This window comes from Strigops habroptila, chromosome 5 (genome assembly GCF_004027225.2).
Source record: "Strigops habroptila isolate Jane chromosome 5, bStrHab1.2.pri, whole genome shotgun sequence".
In the NCBI taxonomy this organism is placed as follows: Eukaryota; Metazoa; Chordata; class Aves; order Psittaciformes; family Psittacidae; genus Strigops; species Strigops habroptila.
In genome coordinates, this window is record NC_044281.2 from 16896977 (window position 1) to 16922645 (window position 25669).

At 38.1% G+C, this 25669-nt stretch overlaps 1 protein-coding gene across 1 annotated transcript in view; it reads left to right on the forward strand.

Moving 5' to 3' along the window:
• The window catches only part of TTN (titin), a 253250-nt gene that overhangs the window by 146916 nt on the left and 80665 nt on the right, over positions 1 to 25669 (forward strand). The window contains exons 129-173 of the mRNA XM_030485587.1: positions 89 to 352; positions 930 to 1069; positions 1191 to 1317; positions 1434 to 1700; positions 1800 to 2066; positions 2365 to 2631; positions 2731 to 2870; positions 3855 to 3981; positions 4708 to 4850; positions 7299 to 7422; positions 8288 to 8554; positions 8704 to 8801; positions 8959 to 9127; positions 9220 to 9486; positions 9628 to 9894; positions 9986 to 10264; positions 10370 to 10778; positions 10881 to 11005; positions 11099 to 11365; positions 11940 to 12209; positions 12319 to 12621; positions 12745 to 13047; positions 13314 to 13501; positions 13589 to 13703; positions 15409 to 15693; positions 15987 to 16138; positions 16276 to 16423; positions 16563 to 16740; positions 16841 to 16962; positions 17060 to 17347; positions 17438 to 17734; positions 17854 to 18040; positions 19163 to 19278; positions 19374 to 19673; positions 19902 to 20201; positions 20294 to 20399; positions 21507 to 21703; positions 21804 to 22109; positions 22206 to 22484; positions 22903 to 23202; positions 23304 to 23606; positions 23704 to 24078; positions 24177 to 24479; positions 24947 to 25246; positions 25339 to 25635. Coding sequence (XP_030341447.1) covers positions 89 to 352; positions 930 to 1069; positions 1191 to 1317; positions 1434 to 1700; positions 1800 to 2066; positions 2365 to 2631; positions 2731 to 2870; positions 3855 to 3981; positions 4708 to 4850; positions 7299 to 7422; positions 8288 to 8554; positions 8704 to 8801; positions 8959 to 9127; positions 9220 to 9486; positions 9628 to 9894; positions 9986 to 10264; positions 10370 to 10778; positions 10881 to 11005; positions 11099 to 11365; positions 11940 to 12209; positions 12319 to 12621; positions 12745 to 13047; positions 13314 to 13501; positions 13589 to 13703; positions 15409 to 15693; positions 15987 to 16138; positions 16276 to 16423; positions 16563 to 16740; positions 16841 to 16962; positions 17060 to 17347; positions 17438 to 17734; positions 17854 to 18040; positions 19163 to 19278; positions 19374 to 19673; positions 19902 to 20201; positions 20294 to 20399; positions 21507 to 21703; positions 21804 to 22109; positions 22206 to 22484; positions 22903 to 23202; positions 23304 to 23606; positions 23704 to 24078; positions 24177 to 24479; positions 24947 to 25246; positions 25339 to 25635 — 10332 coding nt within the window. The remainder of the gene's footprint in view (positions 1 to 88; positions 353 to 929; positions 1070 to 1190; positions 1318 to 1433; positions 1701 to 1799; positions 2067 to 2364; positions 2632 to 2730; positions 2871 to 3854; positions 3982 to 4707; positions 4851 to 7298; positions 7423 to 8287; positions 8555 to 8703; positions 8802 to 8958; positions 9128 to 9219; positions 9487 to 9627; positions 9895 to 9985; positions 10265 to 10369; positions 10779 to 10880; positions 11006 to 11098; positions 11366 to 11939; positions 12210 to 12318; positions 12622 to 12744; positions 13048 to 13313; positions 13502 to 13588; positions 13704 to 15408; positions 15694 to 15986; positions 16139 to 16275; positions 16424 to 16562; positions 16741 to 16840; positions 16963 to 17059; positions 17348 to 17437; positions 17735 to 17853; positions 18041 to 19162; positions 19279 to 19373; positions 19674 to 19901; positions 20202 to 20293; positions 20400 to 21506; positions 21704 to 21803; positions 22110 to 22205; positions 22485 to 22902; positions 23203 to 23303; positions 23607 to 23703; positions 24079 to 24176; positions 24480 to 24946; positions 25247 to 25338; positions 25636 to 25669) is intronic.

The window sequence follows — 25669 nt, forward strand, 5'->3', positions numbered from 1 at the left end:
ATTTAGAAGTAGAAAGTGACAAAATATTGATGTTCTAGTAAATTTATATTACTAATTTACCGTTTCATATCCACTATGCCTTTTGTAGAGGCTGATCCATATTTCACTGTGAAATTACAAGACTACAGTGCTGTGGAGAAAGATGATATTACTCTGGAGTGTGAACTTAGCAAAGATGTGCCAGTAAAATGGTACAAAGATGGTGAAGAACTAGTAGCTTCCAACAGAATTTCCATAAAAACGGATGGCTTGCGCCGTATCCTGAAGATCAAGAAGGTTGCAGAGAGTGATAAGGGTGTTTATGAGTGTGATTGTGGAACCGACAAGACACGTTCTAATGTCAGCGTTGAGCGTAAGTTATCATGCCTTGCCTAAGGGAAAGTACTGAAACCTTTGTAAAACAGTATAGACAGACACCCTCTAGAGTACACCACCAAAAATTGTACCTTTAGAAAACATGCTGTTATGATGAATAGCTGAAATATCTAGATTTACAATTATTAAAAGCATTTACGAGAGGCAAAATATCTTAAGTTATATAAATGGGTGTTGTAAAGACAGCGATGATCAATTATTCTCTATGTCCATTTACAGTCAGGAAAAAAAAAGCAGTTAGTTTAATTCACTGTAACAGATACCTAGTTTAATTATGAGGAAAAATATTCTTACAAAAAATAACTAAACTTTCAGATATATCTTGTGGTTTAAACCCAGCTGAAACGAGGACAACATATTATAGAAGGAGGTTGTAGACTACCCAAACTTGCAGCTTTTTAAAAAGAGGTTAGATAAATGTTTATCAGTGATAGCATTTGAATGCCCTAAAGAAGGGATAGGAAGAGAGTTTAGATCCTTTCCAGTATTACCTTTCTATGATACAGAATGAATGAATAAAAAGATGTGAACTTTTGGGGTTTTTTTTATTTTAGCTCGCTTAATCAAAGTTGAGCGCCCACTTTATGGAGTGGAAGTATTTGTTGGTGAAACAGCACGTTTTGAAATTGAAATTTCTGAGCCTGACGTCCATCCTATATGGAAGCTAAAGGAAGAAACACTAACACCTTCACCTGTAAGGCTTCTTCTTTATTTTTAGACCATAATTTACACCACAAAAAAAAAAAAAAAAAAAGCTTCTGAATGGTTTCTTAGAATATTCATGTGTGTGTGTGACAATGTTTCTTTACCACCAGGACTGTGAAATCATTGAAGATGGGAAGAAGCATACTCTTGTCCTTCATAACTGCAAACTTGATATGACTGGAGAAGTGTCTTTCCAAGCTGCTAATGTTAAAAGTGCTGCTAATCTGAAAGTGAAAGGTACAGTCTGCACTTTTCCAACATTTCCACACATATCTCAGGGCATGAGAACAAATCGAGCAGCATAAAGGTCTACATGAACATAGCTCTGAACTGAAAGTGCTCTTTGATTTCAGAATTGCCTCTCATCTTCATCACTCCACTACGTGACGTGAAGGTCTTTGAGAAAGATGAAGCCAAGTTTGAATGTGAGACATCCAGAGAACCTAAGACTTTCCACTGGTTGAAAGGAACACAAGAGATCACTCCAGATGAAAGATTTGAAATTATTTCAGATGGAACAAAGCATGCTCTGATTATTAAATCTGTTGCCTTTGAGGATGAAGCTAAATACACGTTTGAAGCTGAGGATAAGAGAACAAGTGCCAAGCTAATTATTGAAGGTTTGCCTGACTCTGCCTTTCTAGGAAAGATTTGCACCATAGTCCTTGGATAGTTTTTATTTATAACATTATTGTGAATTAAATGTTATGTTGTTATAGGTATCCGCCTGAAATTCATTACTCCTCTCAAGGATGTAACAAAAAAGGAGCGAGAAACTGCAGTGTTCACTGTAGAACTCTCCCACGAAAATATCACTGTTGTCTGGTTCAAGAATGACCAGCGATTACATACCAGCAAAGTTGTTTCAATGACAGATGATGGCAAATTCCATTCACTCACGATCAAAGATCTTACTATTGATGATACTTCTCAGATTAGAGTGGAAGCTATGGGCAAATCATCAGAAGCTAAACTCACTGTTCTTGGTAAGAATACCCCAAAGAATTTACATGATGTATACTATCAGAAGAGTCTTACTAATGAAAAATGGTGATCAGAAAATCTTAGGGTTGGTTTTGGTTTCTGTTAGTGTAGGGTTTTTTTAGTTTTTTTGTTTCTTAGGCATTTGTTGTTTCCTCTTTTTGCAGCAGAACTGTGTAATATTTGTAAGAATTATATTTAATCCTCCTTGCATAAACAAGAAATGTGTTTTATGGTAAGAACTAATTGTCCTTTCTAAAAGACTAAAACTTCAGACTGAAACATCTTAACTTTTGCTTGCAGAGGGAGACCCTTACTTCACTGGGAAGTTGCAGGATTACACTGCTGTAGAGAAAGATGAAGTAATCTTACAATGTGAAATCAGCAAAGCAGATGCCCCAGTGAAATGGATGAAGGATGGTAAACCAATTACTCCATCAAAGAATGTTGTTATTAAGGCTGATGGTAAAAAAAGAATCCTTATCCTCAAGAAAGCTTTGAAGAAAGACATTGGACAGTACACTTGTGACTGTGGTACTGATCAAACCTCTGCGAAACTCAATATTGAAGGTATAGCTATTTTACTGGGCTGCTCTGGAGAAGAGATCTTTTGTGGTCTGTTAGAGACTGAGGGAATCAGTCACTTTTTTTTTCTTTTTTTCCCTCCAGACCGAGATATTGAGATCGTACGTCCACTATACAGTGTGGAGGTGATTGAGACAGAGACTGCCCGTTTTGATATTGAAATCTCTGAGGAAGGTGTCCACGGCAATTGGAGGTTAAAAGGAGAACCCCTGACTGAATCAGCTGTAAGCAAATATTTCAGGATGTTTCTTACTTGTGTCTCAAAAATTTGTGGGGAGGAAGTGTAAGGGAGGAGAAGGTGACTGCAGAAATTAAGCGAAATCTGAGAAACTAAGTGAAATCCCTATCTGCTTTCAGAAGGATCACTATATTAAAAATACATTTTCATTCATAAATTTTAAAATTGAATATAAAATTAATCAAAAATATTGCATAAAATAGCAAAATAATAAATTATTTTACATAAATAAGTACATTTTCTATTGCTATCCCCTAATAATATGTATCCAAAGCGCGAAGAGCTCATGGAATTCACTTAACCATAATAGCTTTTAAAAATACAAACTTTGGATGGTCTGCATTTACTTTTGGTTTTTGAGTTACAGTTGGTTTAAATAGACATAGATCACATTTTCGAACTCTTTCCCATTACTATGATGGCAAAAATTGCTTTAAAAGTGTATAAGGCTTAATCAAATATTCTTAATTCTTTGCTAGAAGGATCTGGAAAATTAAGAAACAATACAATCATGACTGGCAATAATTTTGAAACTCTTTAATGTAACAGTACCATTGTGAGTAATTCACAAAGATCAGAAGTTCCATCAAAATCAATGTCTGGATAAGAGAAGACCCTTCTCAAGGAAAGGTCACAGTGCAGTCTTGGAAACTTCTAGTTCCCTTAGGCCTCTGACTGGTCAACACATAGATATATTGGCTCATTAATCAGCACATATCATTCACCAACACGAATGCGTTGCCTCTGGCCCTTTCTTTCTAAGAGGAAGCAGGCTGTATTAGGAAGAGACTTTGAAAGGAACGGCATATGAATGAAAGTTTATAATGTATATTGCAAGTAGCAGTGGGCCTAAGTGTTGTGAACGGAGGAGGAAATAACGTATGCATGTTAGGAGGAGAAGTAGGGGCTCTTGTGGTGAGACACACAAAAAAAATACACTGAAAAATTATTTTCACTTCTCTTGTTGCAGGAATGTGAAATCAAGGAGGAAGGCAAAAAGCACTTCCTTACGCTGTACAATGTACGCTTAGATCAAGCTGGTGGAGTAGATTTCCAAGCAGCAAATGCCAAATCTGGTGCTCACCTCCGAGTGAAACGTAAGTGTCTTTTAAACTGAAATTAATTAATTTAGTGAAAACAAGGTACTTGTTGCCTCTTGGAATTGGTGGACAAACCTCAATAATTCATTGAACCAACAGCAATTCTCTCCAGAACAGCAACTGCAGGATTAATTATTCAGGCCACCTTGTTTTTTTAGTTAAGGAATTTCTTATATATTTTTTAACCTTGTACATAGTTTATTCATACAGAGGAGTAAAAGTAAGGAGATGGCCTTGAAGGCTGCTATTGTTATAAAATCAAAGTTTTACAGGCAAAGGCTTCACTGCATAGAAGCATGATAACCTGAAAGGATGGGATCACAGTGATATCTAGGGATAAGGTTAAGAGTTTGATGGGCAGGGACAGGCTACACGATTGAAGACCACTTGTTTTACACTCCAGTCCTAGCCCTCTCTATTTTGGAAAACACATGCCTTATCTAGTAAGAGGCATGCAAGGCTTGGCAGGGAGACAGATGCACGGCAACTTTCCTGCTGACCTTGTTCAATTTAAAGAAACACGCTCTGCAAATAGGAAATTCTAGGTGACCAGCCCTCCCCCTAAAAACCCCGGGTGGCCTCTTCTATTTAGGGAATTTAAAGAGTGGCATTGCGATGTCTGTCTCTCTTGAGGGAAACCACCATGGAGATTAGTACATGAGGGCAGCAGCTCTCTCTTGGGTAGAAAAGAGACTAATTTGAAAATGATGTCTTCTTACCAAGCTCGAGTAATTGGCTTGCTGAGACCCCTCAAGGATGTAACAGTGACAGCTGGGGAATCAGCAACCTTCGACTGCGAACTCTCTTATGAGGGAATTCCAGTAGAGTGGTTCCTGCAAGGAAAGAAACTGGAGCCCAGTGAAAAGGTAAAGAAACTAAACTTTCTTTTTCCTCACATTTCCTCCTTCTTCCTCTCTTTCAACTCTCTTTCCCTTCTTTATTTCTCATTTACTCTCTTAACCAGAAGTATTAAGGCACAGCTGTTGTGTACATACACACAGTAGTGCTGTTGTGCCAAATAGTAAATCCTCACTAAATCACATATAGCTTTTCTTTTTCCCTCCAGAAATTACAGTATTCTGGAGAATACTGTATTTTTTGTACAAAAGGAAACAAAGGTTCCAAAATATCAATCATTACAACGGTGATTTTGTGCCTGATTCTGTCAGGATTACTGAATTATTTTTGTTCAGGTAAATTGTACTTACACTGAGAGGATTTTGAAAGGTCCTATCAGGAAATGCTTTTTTTCTCCTGAATTCTGAGTTGCAGTCCAGTTCTGCATATAAGGGGATTAAGAGGAGTCAAATTCCATTTCAGGCATTTGTTCTGGCTCTCCAGATAACTTTCTGGGCAGATTTGCTTGTCAAGCACTTCTCACTAGCTATTTTTAACCCTTCATCAAGTGCTGGCTCTTAACTTTGAGATCTGAGCAGCCTGGAATGCAGTCAGTTCAAAGATAATAGTAGGAGAAATACATAAAGAAAGACATTAAAAAACATGAAACATGAATGTATATAACTGGTTTTAAGACTTCTTTTTCACATACTAGGCCAGGAGAAATAATACAAATTGGAAACCTCAGACAAAGCAAACTTTCAAGGCATTATGTGACCTAGCAGAGTTTCAGAACTTGCAATAATGCTGCTAATACTAATTTGGTACAGATTTTTTTTTTTTATTAAATACAATTTTTAACGTATTATTTTCAGGTTTTACTAGATCTTGCTGAGCTTCACTAAATTTGCCTAAATATAAAATATTTCATTAAAAAAATAGAATATAGAAATAGGAAAAGAAAAATTGATCATGCTGATAGGTGACCCTATTACAGTATTTAAGGGCAGATAAACAAAATTGAAACTCAGCAGATGACATGTAGTAAGGTAATCGCTTCTGAGTCTAGGAATAAAAACGTAGAAAGCTACTGATCAGTGCCATGGCGTGATAGTTATTACTGCCTAGCAAGAAAAATATTATATGTTCAATATTCTGTATGATGGAACATTATTTTCTCCTTATCTGTCTGAGCTATCATCTTAATTACATGAACAAAACCATCCAGATTTTCATTGTTCATATTTACATTCAAAACTGCCATTCGACTTCACTTGAAATTTTATCAAGAAGAAATTCAGAGTAAACCATATTTTTACTTGATGTATCGCTTTCTGCTCATTTAAAATAGCCTCTTGAAACACTTCTGCTACAATTGTCAAGAATCAATTTAATTGTACAAGTGTCTAATTTCAGCTGGTTTTAATTCAAACCATTATTTTACCTCTGTGGCTGGCATTTGGCTGTAACCTTTATTGAAGTGACTTTTTTGTTTATCTTTACTGTCTATCTTGGTCAAACATGTATCTGGCTTCATCTCAATCTCTTGCAAATAAGCATTCACTAGAGCTAGGTTTCAGGAACACAATGAGGAAGGACAGCCACTTAGTTCCTTCCTTCCCTCTGAAGTAAAAGGGACTGCCTTCTCAAAAGTAACAATCTTTTTTGCTTGTTCGTTAGCAGAAGCTTACTTTTCCCCTTTATTTTTCTAAACCAGCATCTACTATGTGATCATGTACCTCTCTGAAAATAAATAAATAGAATTCTTCAAAAGCGATGTTAAAATTTATGGGATGAATGAGTGGCAACCCTTTTCATGGTTGCAATGCAGGATGTGTCCTTGAAGCCTCCAAGTCCACTCCTAGAGAAAAGGGATGTTTGTGTAGGAGTAGCCCAATTCAAACTCAAATTTGCAAAGTAGTTTCAGCAATAGGTCAACACAGAAATGTTTGGGGGTTTTATTTTTAGGCAGAAATTTCTACCAAAATTTAGTAATAGAAAGTCAATTTGGCATTTACAAAAGAGTGTACAAGGGGGGTTCGAAACTTCTTTATATCTCTAAAAGTTTCTACTTTAGATGGAGCCAGGAGTAACATGAACTTTTTCCCATAAATTTACTTATATTGGCATTTATTAGTAGGGGTTCACAATAAACAAGATCTCAAGTCAGCCTCATTTTGAACTTTTATAGTAGACTCAAGTTTTCTAATACAAGGACACAAATAACTTAAAACATGAGGAAAATTAAAATTGCAATTTCTTGTAAGTGAAAAGACAAAACAGAAATTATTCTCAAAATCCTCAAAGCATTTGTGTCTTGACGTATATCTAGTATATACAAAAGGAAATTACCAAAATTTCATACAAAAGTAAACCAAACTCCACAGATAACAATAAATAGCAATACTATTTCATTAAATATTTATTAAATATTTCTTGTCGATACTTACAAAATGGTTTTTTATGTACTTTATAAGGTCGTGACACGTGCTGAAGGGAGAGTTCACACTCTTATTCTAAGAGATGTCAAGTTAACAGATGCAGGAGAAGTATCACTGACAGCAAAAGATTTCAGAACTCAAGCAAATCTTTTTGTGAAAGGTAAGTCAGTCATTTTAATTATATCATAGTAATTGTTAATGGTCCATTCACGATTCACCCTGGAATAGGATGTTAATATACACCATATATCAGATTAATACGATCATACATACAGTATTTGACCGACAGATAATTCTCCTAAATAAAAAAGCCACTTACTTACAATGTTTATGCTTCACGGAAGAGCTGAGGAAAGGGGGAAATACTGGAAATGTGTTAGACCTGGCAGATGTATCAGTTCATTAGGATTTCCAGGGCCTTATTGCAGAATTGAACATTCAATTGGCCTCAAGACGGCCTGCAAAAACTGGCCTTTATGGCTCCCCATGCCTTTTTTCTGTTCTTTCGAGTATCCAGAAATATATGAGAGCACAACTACATCATCAGTCAAGTGACATAACATCGACTGTACACCCACTTGCACTGCTTGCAAGCTATGTATGGCTAAGAAGTCAAAAACTCCAAACACTTCTCTAACTGATACAGTAATTCAAGGAAATTACTCCTTAAGTTTGGAATATAACTTCAGAGTCACTGAGATCACATGGCTATAGTTCAGTTAAAGAAACTGAGTTGCAAGTCTTTGTGGTAATTTGTGAGTAAAAACCCCATGGACAAAGACATCATTCAGTCTAACCTTACAGTAGGCTGAAAATAAGAAAATTAGCTAAATTAACTGAGCATGTCTGGGCATTACAAATAATTAAAAAAACAACCCACAACACCTTCAGCAGAGACATCTAAGAGCCTTTCTGATTATTCAGTCAAAGAAAATTAGTACTGTTGTATGACACAACTCACTACTGGCAGAGGGTTGGCTATAGTTTAGATCTTTTCTATCAAAAAATCTATCTGTTTCTTTTAGAACCCCCAGTTGAATTTACTAAACCCCTTGAGGACCAGACTGTTGAAGAAGAGGCCACTGCAATACTGGAATGTGAAGTTTCCAGGGAAAATGCAAAAGTTCAATGGTTCAAAAATGGTGAAGAAATTCATAAAACAAAGAAGTATGATATAATTTCTGATGGCAGGGTCAGAAAACTCATTATTCACGGCTGCACACTGGATGATGCAAAAACATATACTTGTAAAACTAAGGATTTTAAGACATCCTGTTTCCTCAATGTAGAACGTAAGTCATTGACAATTTTCTGCAAAATGTTTAAAAGTGCTATAAACGTTATATGCTAGTGTCTATGACTGACAATAATATCAATGTCAGCAATTTATTGTTCTCTACTGGAGAATTTCCTCTACTAAAAATTTTCTTTTCTCTTATAGCTATCCGTCTTGAGTTCCTGAAACCCCTAACTGATCTTGAAGTGAAAGAAAAAGAATCTGCTCGGTTTGAATGTGAAATTTCCCGTCCAGGTGTCAAGGTCAATAATAATAATACTTTTTAATCTGCGTAACTCTTCAACTAGCGCTTTTTTTTTTAAACTGACACCTTTATTATGTTATTACAAATGAACATACAACTGAAATCTGTGATGAGTATGTTAATATTAATGACCATGTTTATTTGTTCTGAAACAGGTGAAGTGGTTTAAAGATGGCACTGAAATTAGAAAAGGCAAAAAGTATGACATAATTTCCAAAGGAGCAGAACACATTCTTGTTGTCAATAAATGTGCCTTCGATGATGAAGCTGAATATGCCTGTGAAGCAAAAACAGCTCGAACTTCAGGACTACTTACAGTGATAGGTAAGCACAGTGTTTTAGAATCTAATCTATGAACAAGAAAAAAAGGAGGGTTGATGCAAGGCTTTAATCATCTTTCAAAATTCTTGTTGCAGAAGAAGAGGCTGTTTTCACAAGAAATCTTCCTGATCTTGAAGTGAATGAAAATGACACTGTAAAATTGATCTGTGAAGTTTCAAAGCCTAATGCTGAAGTTACTTGGTTTAAAGGAGATGAGGAGGTGCCTGATGGTGCTAGATTTGAACACATTTCTGATGGCCGAAAGAGAATTCTTCTCATACATAATGCTCATCCTGAGGATGCTGGCAAATATACTTGCAAGCTCCCAAGCTCTAGTACAACAGGAAAACTTACTGTACATGGTAAGAGAGTTACTTTGGTGGCCGTGCTTTCTGAACAAACAAACAAAATAAAACAAACAGTAAGAGTACACAACTTGGTTTATTCTCTTCATAAGTAAAAAAATAAAATTAATATAAATCTACAAAAATATTTTCTTTCAGAACTTACAGCAGAATTTCTTACCAGACCACAAAATCTTGAGGTTCTTGAAGGAGACAAAGCTGAATTTGTCTGTTCAGTATCCAAAGAGGCAATTACAGTACAGTGGCTGAGGGATGACACAGTCCTGGAGCCTGGTGATAAGTACGACATCATTTCAGATGGCAAAAAGAGAACACTTGTAGTTAAAGACTCTATTCTAGAAGATGCAGGAAAGTATACTGTCATGGTTGGCGAAGCTAAAGCTACAGCACGCTTAACAGTGATTGGTAAGCTTTATTTTATCAATGTGCAGGTGCACATTTTGTTGAATTCCTTATACTACATGGTGTTCTATTTCTTCTATTTTCTCAATTTCAGAAAAACTCAGGATTATAACTCCCCTTAAGGACCAAGAAGTTAATGAGGGTCAAGAAATTATCTTCAACTGTGAAGTCAATAAAGAAGGTGCCAAAGAGAAGTGGTACAAAAATGATGAGGCAATATTTGATAGTGCAAAATACATTATTGTCCATAAGGATTTAGTTTACACTCTCAGAATCAGAGATGCACAGCTGAAAGATCAAGCTACCTATACCATCTCACTGTCAAACAAGAGAGGTGAACATGTCAAAAGCTTTGCTGCCTTAACTGTATTAGGTAAATAACTTGCACTGTATTAAAATTATTTGAACATCTTACATTCAATTTCACACCAGGATCATGAGGATGTAAATTAATCACTTTGGGTTTTTGTCTTAACAGAGGAGGATCTCAGAATTGTTGAGCCCCTTGAAGACATTGAGACCATGGAAAAGAAAACTGTCACATTCTGGTGTAAAGTCAATCGCCTTAATGCAACCCTCAAATGGACAAAGAATGGTGAAGAGATCACATTCAACAAGCGCATTTTGTACAAAATTGATAAATACAAACACTCACTCATCATTAAAGACTGTGGGTTTATAGATGAAGGTGAATACACTGTCACTGCTGGGCAAGACAAATCCATTGCAGAGCTTCTCATCACAGAAGCACCAGCAGACTTCATTGAACATCTCCGAGACCAGACCGTCACAGAATTTGATGATGCTGTCTTTACATGCCAGCTTTCCAAAGAGAAAGCCAGTGTAAGATGGTACAGAAATGGAAGAGAGATAAAAGAAGGCAAAAAGTATGTACATTTTATTATGCCTGTTAATATGCTAGACATGCTTGCTTTACTTTGTTACCTTGTTTGGAAACTAAAATACTGCTTACTTACTCCCCCATACAGATACCAGTTTGAAAAGGATGGAAATCTGCACAGATTAATTATTAAAGACTGCAGACTAGATGATGAGTGTGAATATTCCTGTGGAGTAGATGACAGGAAATCTAGGGCGAGACTTTTTGTTGAAGGTATGTGTAAAATTGAATAGGATTTATTTCTTCATTATTTAGTAATAATAGAAACCATACATAAATTATCAAATGAATTGACATTTATTTCAGAAATCCCTGTTGAGATTATCCGACCACCACAAGATATTTATGAACCTCCTGGTACAGATGTCATCTTCATGGCTGAGTTGAACAAAGATGGTGTGGAGGTCAAGTGGTTGAGAAACAACATGATTATTGTCCAAGGTGACAAACATCAGATGATGAGTGAAGGAAAGGTCCACAGGCTGCAGGTGTGCGATATAAAACCCCGTGACCAAGGGGAATACAGATTTATTGCCAAAGATAAGGAAGCTAGGGCTAAGCTTGAATTAGCTGGTAAGATGCTTGTTTTGTGTTTCTTTTATAAAATCTTCAGTTAGTGAATTAACTAAATTGATTTTTGTTCTTTCAAAGAGTTGAATTAAAATGAATACACAATCAGGCTGAGATGCAAGTCTGTAAACTGTATGAATTATAATTCAGACAACATTTTTTATTCTTCCACCCTGATCCAAATGTTGAGCAAAAATATAGGTCACTTTTCAGTGTCTATACCAAGAGCATGAACTGAACTTAACAGAAACAGAACCTTTTCATTAGGTCGCTGCAGATCTAAACCATGAAAATTATTTGGCCTGCTCACTTCAGTCATATAAAACATTTAATTCCTCATTATTCTATTTTACAGGATGAGACCAGTGATCCTCCTTTTATAGGAGGACACAGTACATGCCAGACAGCCTGAGTTTATTTCTCTGGAGCAATCCAATAAGTATATTAAGGATTTGCTCAGAATTCATACAATAGCTCCATCCAAAGATGTTATGTTAGCATCTTTGCTGACTAAAAAATACAACTTTAAAAAAAAAAAAAAAAGTAAGTACTTATTTGTCACATTCATCTACCTTAGCTGCACCTAGAATCAAGACTGGTGATCAAAACCTTGTGGTTGATGTTGGGAAGCCTTTAACTATGACTGTTCCATATGATGCCTACCCAAGAGCAGAAGCTGAATGGTTGAAAGGGGACAAAAATCTGCCCACAACAACTGTCGATACGACAACTGACTGTACTACCTTCAAAATTTATGAAGCAAAGAAATCAGATAAGGGAAGGTACAAGGTTATACTTCGAAACAAACATGGCCAGGCAGAAGCATTCATCAACGTAGAGGTCATTGGTAAGTACTCCTATTATTAAAACCTTGCTTACATTTATTTAAGCCAGAGAAAAAAGGGAAAAAAAAAATAGAGATGCAATGCCCTAAAATATTGTAATATTTTTGCTAGATGTTCCAGGTCCAGTTAGAAACTTGGAAGTCACTGAAATTTATGATGGTGAAGTTAGCCTTGCCTGGCAAGAACCAGAAAGTGATGGTGGAAGTAAAATAATAGGCTATGTTGTGGAAAGACGTGATATCAAGCGCAAAACCTGGATTATGGTCACTGATCGTGCCGAAAATTGTGAATACACTGTTACTGGACTACAAAAAGGAGGAGTTGAGTACCTCTTCCGTGTTAGCGCACGGAACAGAGTGGGCACTGGTGAGCCAGTGGAAACAGATACACCTGTGGAAGCTAAGAGCAAATTTGGTGAGCAGTAGTTATGAAAAACTCAGTGTTTGGTGACAGTGTAAGAAAAGCAGTACAAACTCTTAACAGTAGGTAAAACCCACATACTTTGTTCTTCCCTTTCGCCCCTAAAATAAAATGCAGATGTTCCTGGACCTCCTCAGAATGTAGAAGTTACCAATGTGAACAGGTTTGGAGCTACACTTACCTGGGAACCACCTGAGTATGATGGAGGATCTCCAATTACTGGCTACGTTATTGAACTGCGTAACAGAGCTTCCATCAAGTGGGAGCCAACTATGACCACTGGAGCTGATGAACTGTCAGCCGTCCTGACTGATGTTGTGGAAAATGAAGAATATTTCTTCAGAGTAAGAGCTCAAAACATGGTTGGAGTCGGCAAACCCAGTCCTGCTACACGTGCAGTAAAAATTATGGACCCAATCAGTAAGTATGCAAGCACTGAGTGTGACTGCATTATGAGACAGGGACATTTTGGCTGGTTTTATGTTATGTGTGCACCATTTGGTTCAGTAAGAACTCCAAATATTTTTTCTCTGAAATTAGAATCCAACCAATTAAAAAAAAAAAAGGTTTAGAAAAAAGCTATGCAATGGTTTTAAAAATAGTATTTTAAGGTATAGACAGCTGATATGCAAACCCATACTCCTTTATAAATTGCAAAAAACATATTTCTCTCAAATTATTTTCAGAGAGACCAAGTCCTCCCATTAACCTTGATCATTCAGATCAAACTAAGTCATCAGTGCAGCTCACATGGGAACCTCCTCTCGATGATGGAGGAAGTCCAGTCTTAGGCTATATTGTTGAAAGGAAAGAAGAAGGAACAGACAAGTGGATTCGCTGTAACCCAAAATTAGTACCTGCTCTTACTTTTAAGGTAAGATGTTCTGTTCATGAACAAAGTCATCAAAATGTGCAGATCATCTTTAAAATGAGTTACAAAATTATTATTTGTGGTTTTTAGGTAACTGGATTGAAACCAGGATCCAGTTATTACTACAGAGTCTCAGCAGAAAATGCAGCTGGTGTGTCTGACCCAGCAGAGGCTATTGGGCCATTAACCGCAGATGATACTTTTGGTAAGCCATATGCTATTTATTAAAGATAATTAATCAGATAAGACACACAAGTAAAGTGCATCTTGTGCGTAATATGTGTATTTTCACCAAATAACTGCTGTACCAACTAGTATAAAGACCCTTAGGCTTTTGAGATTCTGGGCTGTTTCTCCTCTGTTATGAATTATGCAAGTAATTAGCTGTACTATTAGAGACAGACCTATTAGGTTCCTATTAGGAAGAGCAAGGTATGACCTTTTGTCTCCTAATCTAGCTTTGTGGAAGGTGGGAGGTAACAGAAGGAGAGAAAGGAAGAGAAGCCAAAAAACAAACAAAATCAAAACAATATACAGTTTTTATTTTAAAGGCTAAATTAGATCTCCTACTTGATAATGCTAGATAAGCTTGATAAGCTGCCTTAGCTCATATATTTCTAATATAAAAAACATTTAGCCAGGAAAGATGAGTGATAAGCCACAGCTGGGCACAAACTACTCCAACCTGCAAGTTGAGACAGAGTGAAAGTCAGCCTCTCAGAACAGCTGTCATTAGCATCATAGAATCATAGAATGATTTGGGTTGGAAAGGCCCTTAAGATCCTCTAGTTCCAACCCCCCTGCCATGGGCAGGGATGCCTCACCCTAGACCATGTTGCTCAAGGCTCTGTCCAACCTGGCCTTGAACGCTGCCAGGGATGGAGCATTTACCACTTCTTTGGGCAACCTGTTCCAGCACCTCATCATCCTCACAGTAAAGAACTTCTTCCTTATATCTAATCTAAATTCCCCTGCTTAAGTTTAAACCCATTGCCCCTTGTCCCACCACTACAGTCCCTAAGGAAGAGTCCCTCCCCAGCATCCTTATAGGGCCCCTTCAGATACTGGAAGGCTGCTATAAGGCCTCCACGCAGCCTTCTCTTTTCCAGGCTGAACAACCCCAACTTCCTCAGCCTGTGTTCATAGGGCAGGTGCTCCAGCCCCCTTATCATCCTCGTGGCCCTCCTCTGGACTTGCTCCAACAGCTCCATGTCCTTCTTATGTTAAGGACACCAGAACTGTACACAGTACTCCACTTTGTGCAGTTTGGGCGTGGAGCAAGAAGTCCAGCTCCCTCTCAGCCTCCCCGATCTCTCTTAGTCTCCTGATAGCCTCCGGCAGCTCAGCCGCTGCTGCAGGGTGTTCTCCACCAGGGCGCACCGAGTGCAGCCCTGCCCATTGTGCACCCTCGCCTCAAAGCACAAGTCGAGGCACTTTCTACACCCCGAGCTCTGCGCTGCAGCCTCCCCTTCCATCGGCTCTGTCTGGTGCCGACGCTGCCACCGCCGGGGCAGCCAGAGCAGAGCTCCCAGACCGGGCCCAGGCCCTGGGGCGAGCGCTCCCCATCAAGCTCGAAACAGCTGGCGCGCAAACTGCCCTGCTTACCGTGCTTCTGGGGCGTGTCTTACCCACTAATGCTGGCGCCGTCCCTCCTGGCGCCGGCCCCTGCGAGTCACTGCTCGCGTCAGCGGAGCTGCCGGCTCCTGGGCAAAGCCCGTCGAGGACTTGTGGCTCCCTCGGTGGCTCTCACCACTCATAACTGAGGCTCCTGGATGCTGTGTTTCCCCTCGCTCTGATGTTGGAGGCTCCTCTCTGGAGCTACTCACCTCGGAAAAAATAAAATAAATAAAATTAGCCATATTCAGAATATCTGAAAGTATTTCACCAAATCAATTTTCTGCCTTTTCCAGTTGGACCTACAATGGACCTAAGTGCATTTAAAGATGGGCTGGAAGTTATTGTTCCGGAGCTAATCAAGATCCGTGTTCCTATCACCGGCTACCCTGTGCCAACTGCCACATGGTCTTTTGGTGACCAAGTCTTAGAAGAGGGTGATCGTGTAACAATGAAGACAACTGGCTCCTTTGCAGAACTTGTAATTACTCCAAGTGAACGTCCAGACAAGGGAATTTATTCCTTAACATTAGAAAACCCTGTGTCATCTGTTTCAGGAGAAATTAATGTTAATGTCATCGGTAAGCAGACAAGTACATATTCTAGCAATGACATTCAATATTTGTATTGCTAAAATCTAATTAGGTTAATAATGTGAAATCACACAACTTTCAGTAAACTAAGTATATTAAAATATAATTAAAACCTAGAAATCCATCCTCAAAAAAACCCTCTTTTCTGGTTTTCAATGTCCAACTTTGCTGCTTAAGGAAGCGTGACTGAGAAGAGTAAATCTTCTGCCAGATAGATTACATAGAGATCATCTGTCAAATTCTGATTACAAAATAATTAATATAATTTCTATGATTTCTAGCTCGTCCAAGTGCACCAAGAGAACTTAAAGTTTTAGACATAATCAAGAACACAGTACAGTTGTCATGGGAACCTCCAGAAGATGATGGTGGAAGTCCAGTTACTGGCTATATAATTGAAAAACGTGAAGTAAGCCGGAAAACATGGAGCAAAGTAAGTTCATTCTTTCTCATTTCAGTTTCTATTTGCCGTATTGTTTCCACATGTGCTGCTGAATTTTATGTCTTATTTTGGTAATTGCTCTTTGGAAATAGATTTTAGAAACACATTGAAACCTTCCTTCTCTCTAGGTTATGGATCATGTTGTTGACCAAGAGTTCACTGTACCTGACCTCATCCAAGGAAAAGAATATTTGTTCAGAGTTTCTGCATGCAATAAATGTGGCCCAGGAGAACCTGCATATATTGATGAACCAGTAAATATGTCAGCACCAGCAAGTAAGTCAACTGTTTCACATTGCTGCTGATTTTCTGTTTCTGAAATATTGTTGATTTTCTTTAAAAAAAAAATGTAAAAAAAAAAAATGCCTTCCTTGGACTGGTTTCTAAGACCCCATATGTTTTTAATCTTTAATAGCGGTGCCCGATCCACCAGAGAATGTTAAATGGAGGAATCCAACATCAAAAGGGATCTTCCTAACATGGGAGCCTCCTAAATATGATGGTGGTGCCCGCATTAAAGGTTATCTGGTAGAAAAATCCCAACGTGGCACAGACAAGTGGGAGACATGTGGGGAACCTGTTCTTGAAACAAAGTAAGTAAATTAACATCAGAAGATATATCCTTTCAACTAACTGTGTATCCTCATCACTTTAAATATCTGGATTTTTTTTTTTTTTTTTTTTAACAAACAGGATGGAAGTGACAAAACTCAAGGAAGGAGAGTGGTATGCATATCGGGTTAAGGCTTTGAACAGAATAGGAGCTAGCAAGCCAAGTAAGCCAACAGATGATATTCAAGCCATTGATGCAAAAGGTAATTACTTCAATCATTGAATTACAATAGCTGCTTTATTTTACTAATCTCTGAAATAGTGTTTCTATAACAATGATTTTATTCTCTCCTAAATCAGAGGCTCCAGAAATTTTCTTAGATGTGAAGCTTCTTGCTGGACTTACGGTGAAAGCTGGAACTAAAATTGAGCTGCCGGCTAAAGTAATTGGAAAGCCTGAGCCCCAGATTACTTGGACCAAGGCTGACAAAATTTTGAGGCCTGATGACAGAATCACCATTGAAACCAAACCTAATCATTCTACAGTCACTATTACAGACAGCAAGAGGAGTGACAGTGGAACCTATATTATAGAAGCTGTAAATTCCAGTGGACGTGCTACAGCTGTTGTTGAAGTTAATGTTCTTGGTATGCATGTATTTTACGTTGTTTATAAAAATCAGTAATGTACTGAGGTATGCAAGCAGAAGATTAACATTCACATCTTGTCCTCTACAGATAAACCCGGGCCACCGGCTGCATTTGATGTATCAGAAATCACAAATGAATCCTGTCTTCTGACATGGAATCCTCCACGAGATGATGGGGGTTCTAAAATTACCAACTATGTCCTTGAGAAAAGAGCTACAGACAGTGAAATATGGCACAAGTTGTCATCAACTATAAAGGATACAAATTTCAGAGCTACCAATTTAACTCCTCATAAAGAATATGTGTTCCGAGTCAGTGCCGAGAACATGTATGGTATTGGGGAGCCAGTAGAGTGTAGCCCCATCATTGCGAAATATTCATTTGGTTAGTTAATTAAATTGTTAAACTTTTACAATTTTTTTTCTTTTTTTCTGGGAGGAGAGCGGAAGAAAGCATGTAGTGATGGTTTTGGTTTTTGTTTTGTTTTTTATTAATATATACAGATCCACCAGGCCCTCCAACAGGTCTCAAGCCTACAGAGGTCACTAAAGACTCAGTCACCCTAACATGGAATGAACCAGATGAAGATGGTGGAAGCCCCATAACTGGCTACTGGGTTGAAAGATATGATCCTGAGCAGGATAAATGGATAAAATGCAATAAAATGCCAGTGAAAGATACAACATTCAAGTAAGACTATAGTCAGTTCAGTCTGAAATAGGTCACAGAGACATAGAAATGTAACAGAAGCCTTTTAAACAAGTTTTATGTTGTCCTTGATCTTTTTCCCTTGCTTCCGTAAGTTTAGATCCAACTAAAACAGACTCACAGAATCATAGAATCATAAAATGGTTCAGGTTGGAAAGGCCCTGGGCAGTGATGCCTGGAAAGGCCATGGGCAGGGATGCCTCACCCTAGTCCATGTCGCCCAAGGCTCTGTCCAGCCTGGCCTTGAACACTGCCAGGGATGGAGCATTTACCACTTCTTTGGGCAACCTGTTCCAGTGCCTCACCACCCTCACAGTAAAGAATTTCATCCTTCTATCTAACCTGAACTTCCCCTATTTTAGTTTAAACCCATTACCCCTTGTCCTACCGCTACAGTCCCTAAGGAAGAGTCCCTCCCCAGCATCCTTATAGGCCCCCTTCAGATATTGGAAGGCTGCCATGAGTTCTCCACACAGCCTCCTCTTCTCCAGGCTGAACAACCCCAACTTCCTCAGCCTGTGTTCATAGGGGAGGTGCTCGAGCCCCCTTATCATCCTCGTGGCCCTCCTCTGGACTCGCTCCATCAGCTCCATGTCCTTCTAATGTTAAGGACACCAGAACTGCACACAGTACTCCAAGTGGGGTCTCACAAGAGCATGTGGTGTCATGCTTTTTTTGATAATTAATTTTAAAAAAGAATGTCTTTACAGAAGAGTAAATTATCTCTTTTTTAATGTATGCTTAATAACTTCTGTCCTATGTGATTATTCATAAGATATTCTAAAGTAGCAGACATACCTATCTCAAGTATCAATTTGCCAAAACCCTAGGATTTTTTTCTCCTGATACTTATATTAACTAACAACCATGGAAAATGCAAAAATGCAAGACGGCTCTCAAAACGTTGGTTTCTGTGTCATGGTGCACGATTTTACTGTTGCCGATATACCTATTTTGAATGTTCACAATTTCATAAAACAACTTTAGCAGTAATTTGGGTATTTTCAGATTTTCCAACTGTAGTACAAAGAGTAGAGAGAATAATGTTTTAGGCACAAGTTAATGTGTAGATTTGGTTTAATCAAACTTAATTTTTGTTTCCAGAGTTAAAGGTCTTACGAATAAGAAGAAATATAAGTTCCGTGTCTTGGCAGAGAATCTTGCAGGACCTGGAAAACCAAGCAAGGAAACAGAGCCAATCTTAGTGAAAGACCCAATTGGTATAATAAACACATTTTTAATAGTTTAATGTAAGAAAAAACAAAAAAAATTTCTTTCCTTTCTATCATGTAATTAATACTGTACTCCTGTCTAGATCCACCATGGCCTCCTGGAAAGCCAACTGTGAAAGATGTTGGCAAGACGTCATTATCCCTGAGCTGGACAAAGCCAGAACATGATGGAGGGGCAAAGATCGAATCTTATGTCATTGAACTGTTAAAGACTGGAACAGATGAGTGGGTGAGAGTGGCTGAAGGAGTTCCCACAACTGAACACTTCCTTAAAGGGCTTATGGAAAAACAAGAATATTCATTCCGTGTAAGAGCTGTGAACAAGGCTGGCGAGAGTGAGCCCAGTGAACCCAGTGACCCTGTGCTGTGCAAGGAGAGGCTCTGTGAGTATCATTTCAGAACATGGTGCTGGTCCAAATACACTGCAAAAGACCCATGTCTGTTTGTCTCTGTAGATACCAAGTGAACTCTTGGAAGGCTTATGAAATATTAAAATCTGTTCTGCTTCAACTAAGAAAATACTAAGTTTTAATAGTGTGGTATTCCCTGTTTTACAAGACCTTTGATGGTAAATACACTAACCTGTTTTATTTTCTTTTTATATTTTACAGATCCTCCTTCACCACCTCGGTGGCTTGAGGTTATTAATATTACTAAAAACACAGCAGATCTTAAATGGACAGTACCAGAAAAGGATGGGGGTTCCCCAATTACCAACTACATTGTGGAAAAGAGAGATGTAAGACGTAAAGGCTGGCAGACAGTTGATACAACAGTAAAAGATACCAAGTACACCGTGAGCCCACTGACTGAAGGCTCATTGTATGTGTTCCGTGTGGCTGCTGAAAATGCCATTGGACAGAGTGACTATTGTGAAATAGAAGATTCAGTGCTTGCTAAGGATACTTTCAGTAAGTTTGAGATTTGCTTACTGAGTGATCTGTAGAAACAGCTCACATGTAATGGGTTCTTATTCTTCTAAACTGCGTATTTTTTTCCTTAGCAACTCCTGGGCCTCCATATGCTCTTACAATAGTTGAAGTGACAAAAGGTCATGTGGATTTGAAATGGGAACCACCTAAGAATGATGGTGGCAGACCAATTCAAAGGTAAATTTTAAGTTTGTGAAGTGTTTCCTATAGATTAAAATCTTTCAATGAATCAAGATGTTTCTTTCAAAATGTTTAGATTTTAAATGGACATTTTTAATATGAAAAAGAGGTGAATGAATGTAAAAGAGAAGCCATGTGGTCAAAGCAATTAACGGTTTGATTCTAAAATGTGGAAATTATGCAAATATAAATAACCTAATGGGCATGAACAATGAATGTTTGTCAACATCCTCAAAACATCTAGTAAGATTAAATTGAACTATATATAAAATATAAAAACTTTAATGCAACTGTAGTCTCCAGTTCCTCCAGAGCTGTAGCCACTTAAATCCATCTACCAAGTAATACTGTTACATTTTCCTTCTGCCTTAGTTTCTCATTCAAACTGTATATACTGAACTAAGATGAACTTAACTGCTTTTCTGTTCATTCTCCTCTTTATCACACTTTTCAAGTGTTTAGACTGTTGAAAACAGTCCAAAACAAGACTGGTTTTCCCCTTTGGGTTGCTTCTAACTTATTGTTTTCTTTGGTTTCTAAACTATCTGTCTTCCGAAATTCACCTTGAACTACAGTTAGATTTTTCCTCTTTATATTTTCATTATTCCTCTCTTTCCCAATCACAGTAAGCATATCTTAGACAACTACAGAGGTCTGCCTGAAGCAATAGAAGTCACTTTATTTACATTTCCTGTAGTTTATCATAGGCAGAATGTTAACAACCGAGTAACTCAGAGATAAATAATATCTACAAATATTCTCAGTGGACTAACCACTGAGATCGAAACTAGCAAACACACAAGTATAGCTTGGAGGTTCTTTTATGTCTGCAGCTCTCTAAAACCTGAGAACACAGCAGAACTTCAAGAATTGGTTTTTACAATTGGGTCTGTCAGTAGTGTCAGCCTCATTACGTCCAAGACCTACCAGAGCTAAGTGGCTGATGTGTGAAGTAAAGTCCATTAAATCTGTCACCTATGACCCTCTCTACTTTTTTTTCCATTGGCCAAACTATTCTAATCTCTATTTATCTCTTTTATTGAGCAAGAAGTTTGAAGTGTTCATATTGCAAGTGCCTGATACTATTTTCCCCAATTTATTCAGGTATGTTATTGAAAAGAAAGAAAAACTAGCCACTCGCTGGGTAAAAGCTGGCAAGACAGCTGGTCCAGATTGCAATTTCAGAGTGACTGATGTCATTGAAGGTACAGATGTACAGTTCCAGGTTCGTGCAGAAAATGAAGCTGGCTGTGGTCACCCCAGTGAACCAACTGACCTCATTCATATTGAAGATCCAACAAGTAAGTAGTAGTGTAATATACAGTGTATTATAGAAGCAACGTACTGTGTAGAACAGATATTCTGGAAGAAAAATTGCACAATTCTTTTCTATATTTGCAGGTCCTCCTTCACCTCCTCAGGATTTACATGTCACAGATGCAGGTCGAAAGCATATTTGCATTGCATGGAAACCACCTGAGAAGAATGGTGGAAGCCCTATTATTGGGTATAATGTTGAGATGTGCGAAGCAGGAACAGAAAAATGGATGCGAATCAATTCTCGTCCGATAAAAGATCTAAAATGTAAAGTGGAGGAAGGTGTTGTTCCAGACAAGGAGTACGTGCTGAGAGTCAGAGCAGTCAATGCTGTTGGAGCTAGTGAGCCATCAGACATCTCAGAAAAAGTTGTTGCCAAGGACCCAGACTGTAAGAATATATTCTGGGGTTTTTTTTTCAGATCTGCAAAACTGAAAAAGTAAGGTGTTTGGCAACTTTCTAGTAATATAATACTTACTTTTACAGGTAATCCAACCATTGATCTACAAACTCGTGACATTGTTGTTGTTAAAGGACAGAAATTAAGTATTCCTGTACCCTTCAGAGCTGTTCCATCCCCAAGTATCACATGGCACAAAGATGGCAAAGAGCTGAAAGCTGGTGACAGAACAACAATGAAGAGTGATTACACCTCTGCATTGCTTGAAGTCATAGACAGTGTTCATGCTGATGCTGGTGTTTATACTATCACGTTGGAGAACAAGCTGGCATCAACGACTGGCTCAGTCAATGTCAAAGTCATAGGTAACTAGGCTTCTTATCCTCACTTGAGCTCTGCAGCTGATAGAAGAAAGGACTAGCAAAATCCCCTTTCTGCCATGTGGAAAAGTCACTTCAACTCAGACACACATAGATTGCCATAAAGGCATTAATGTTAAAAAATCCCACAAAGAAACCGCAAGACTTTACACCAAATTGGTCTAACTACTCAGTGTCTGCTCAAAGCCAAATTATTATGAATAGTCATCGTACACATATGAAAATGCCTATAAGAATTCTGAATATTTTTCACTTTTAGGAGCATAAATTCATATATATAGTGTGTAGTCAACATTTTTGGGTTTGGTCTGCTTTCTGCAAAGCAAAGAAATGCAATGTAATTTCTTATTTGTAGCAATACAGTTTCCCATCTATTTAGTTTTATTATTCTTATTTAAAACAGGTCCGCCTGGACAGTGTAAAGACATTAAGGCAAGCGAAGTAACTAAGAATTCTTGCAAAATATCCTGGGAACCTCCAGACTTTGATGGTGGTACTCCTATTCTGCATTATGTTCTGGAACGCAGAGAAGCTGGTCGTAGAACATATATCCCAGTCATGTCTGGTGAAAATAAGCTTTCATGGCAAGTCAAAGATCTTATCCCAAACAGTGAATATTACTTCCGTGTTAAAGCTGTCAATAAGATTGGAGGAGGTGAATATCTTGAACTAAGAAACCCAATCATTGCAGAAGACCCAAAACGTAAGATTTTTTTACTACTAAGTAATCACCAAATTGAATTTTAACTAAAATCTTTAAACTTTCTTTTCTCATATGATCCCTCTTTTGCTACTCTTCCACAGAGCCTCCAGATCCTCCTGTTGACCTTGAGGTCCATAATCCAACATCAAAATCAGTAACACTTACATGGAAACCACCCCTGTTTGATGGTGGAAGCAAGATTATGGGCTATATAATAGAAAAGCTTGCTAAGGGCAAGGAAAGGTGGGAGAGGTGCAATGACTATCTGGTACCTCTGTTAACTTATCCAGTGAAAGGTCTTGAGGAAGGAAAGGAATATCAGTTTCGTGTTCGTGCTGAGAATGCTGCTGGCATTAGTGAGCCTTCTCGGATTACTCCTTTTGTGAAAGCTGTGGATCCTATTGGTATGAATTGCTCATTTGATTTTTTGTAGTAATTGCCATACATCCTCAAATATATTGGAATATTCTACTCTCCATTTATCATTCTGTGTTATTACAGAGGCTCCAAAAGTCTTCCTTGCTGCAAACCTACAGTCTGGCCTTGAGGTAAAAAGAGGCGATGAGATCATGCTTGAGGCACATATTTCAGGGTCGCCTTATCCATCTATCACTTGGCTGAGGAATGATGAAGTTGTCACACCAGAGGAAATCAAAAAGAGAGTACCAACATATACAAGGAAGAAGAAGGATGAAGCTGAAGAAGAGAAACCTTTCCAGCTTTCATTGCAAGAACGTACAAGTATTGACAACCATAAAGAAGGAGAGTCTATACTATCAATTCGTGACTCCATCAGAGCTGACCATGGCACATTTACAATTAAAGTGGAAAATGATCATGGTGTTGCAAAAGCCTCATGTGAAGTCAATGTGTTAGGTATATAATGAATGTCCTTAAAAACACTAAGTTGTTCGGAGCATTGGGTAAGAAGTACACAAGATGAGTACTCATAATTTTTCTTGCTTTACTAACAGATACACCTGGGCCTCCAATCAACTTTGTATTTGAAGATGTCAGGAAAAATTCTGTCATTTGCAAGTGGGAGCCGCCCCTTGATGATGGTGGAAGTGAAATCCTAAACTATGTACTGGAAAAGAAAGACAATACTAAAGCTGAAATGGGCTGGGTCACTGTCAGTTCAACACTCAGGCATTGCAAATTCCATGTAACAAAACTGATTGAAGGAAAAGAATATCTCTTCCGGGTATTTGCTGAAAATAGAGTTGGATCAGGGCCACCATGTGTTTCAAAACCAATGACAGCAAAAGATCCTTTCTGTAAGTTTTAATTTTGAAATACAACCTTTTCAGAAAACCAGTGCAAAACTACACAGACTCTTAGAATACTCAGCTTCATCTATGTGAATGTTTCCCAGAAGAAGTTTGAGCAATAAAATTATTATTTATTGCATATTTTAAACCATTGAAATAAAGGGAAATATTGAAAACATTCTAATTTCAATGGCAAAGGAATAAGAATGGCAATCACCATCATAAAACTTTACACTTAAAACACTGACATTTGAATAGTGACATTCTCTATGTTTAGTACACTAATATTCTTACCAAAAGAGAGAACCATTGATTACTGACTGCAGTTAGGAATCAAAGTTTCTAAGAAAGAGAGTAGAAGAACTATGAATTACTTAAAATTAGTAATTTCTAATATCTTAGATCTCTCTTAGCTTTAAGTAAACTCTGAGGAAGACAAGAATGATGACAAAATTACAATTCTTCTTTTTCAGCTCCACCAGATCCACCTAATAAGCCTGATGTGCAGGATGTCACCAGCAACAGTATGTTGGTTAAATGGAATGAACCAAAAGACAATGGCAGCCCAATCATAGGATACTGGATTGAAAAACGTGAAATTAATAGTACTCATTGGGCTCGGGTCAACAGGAGCCTTGTGAATGCTCTGGAAATAAAAGTTGAAGGACTGTTGGAAGGTTTAACCTACATCTTTAGAGTATGTGCTGAAAATGCAGCTGGTCCTGGAAAATTTAGTCCCCCATCAGATCCAAAAACTGCACAGGACGCAATAAGTAAGTAGCTTAGCAGAAGCTAATAGCAAACAGGAGACAGAGTACGATCCACCTTAAACCTTTAACTTTGATTTACACCTATTTACTTACAGTGCCACCTGGTCCACCGATTCCAAAGGTTGCTGATACGAGCTCAACTTCTATTGAGTTAGAATGGGAGCCTCCTGCATATAATGGTGGTGGAGATATCACCGGTTACCATGTATATAAACAACTGGTGGGAGTAAACGAGTGGTCACGTTGCACAGAGAAACCCATTAAGGTCCGACAGTATACTGTTAAAGAAGTCAGAGAAGGTGCAGACTATAAACTCCGTGTTACTGCACTTAATGCAGCTGGCGAAGGACCACCTGGTGAAACCGAACCCACAACAGTTGCAGAACCTAAAGGTATTGCAATTGTATTAATTTCAAGAAATATCTA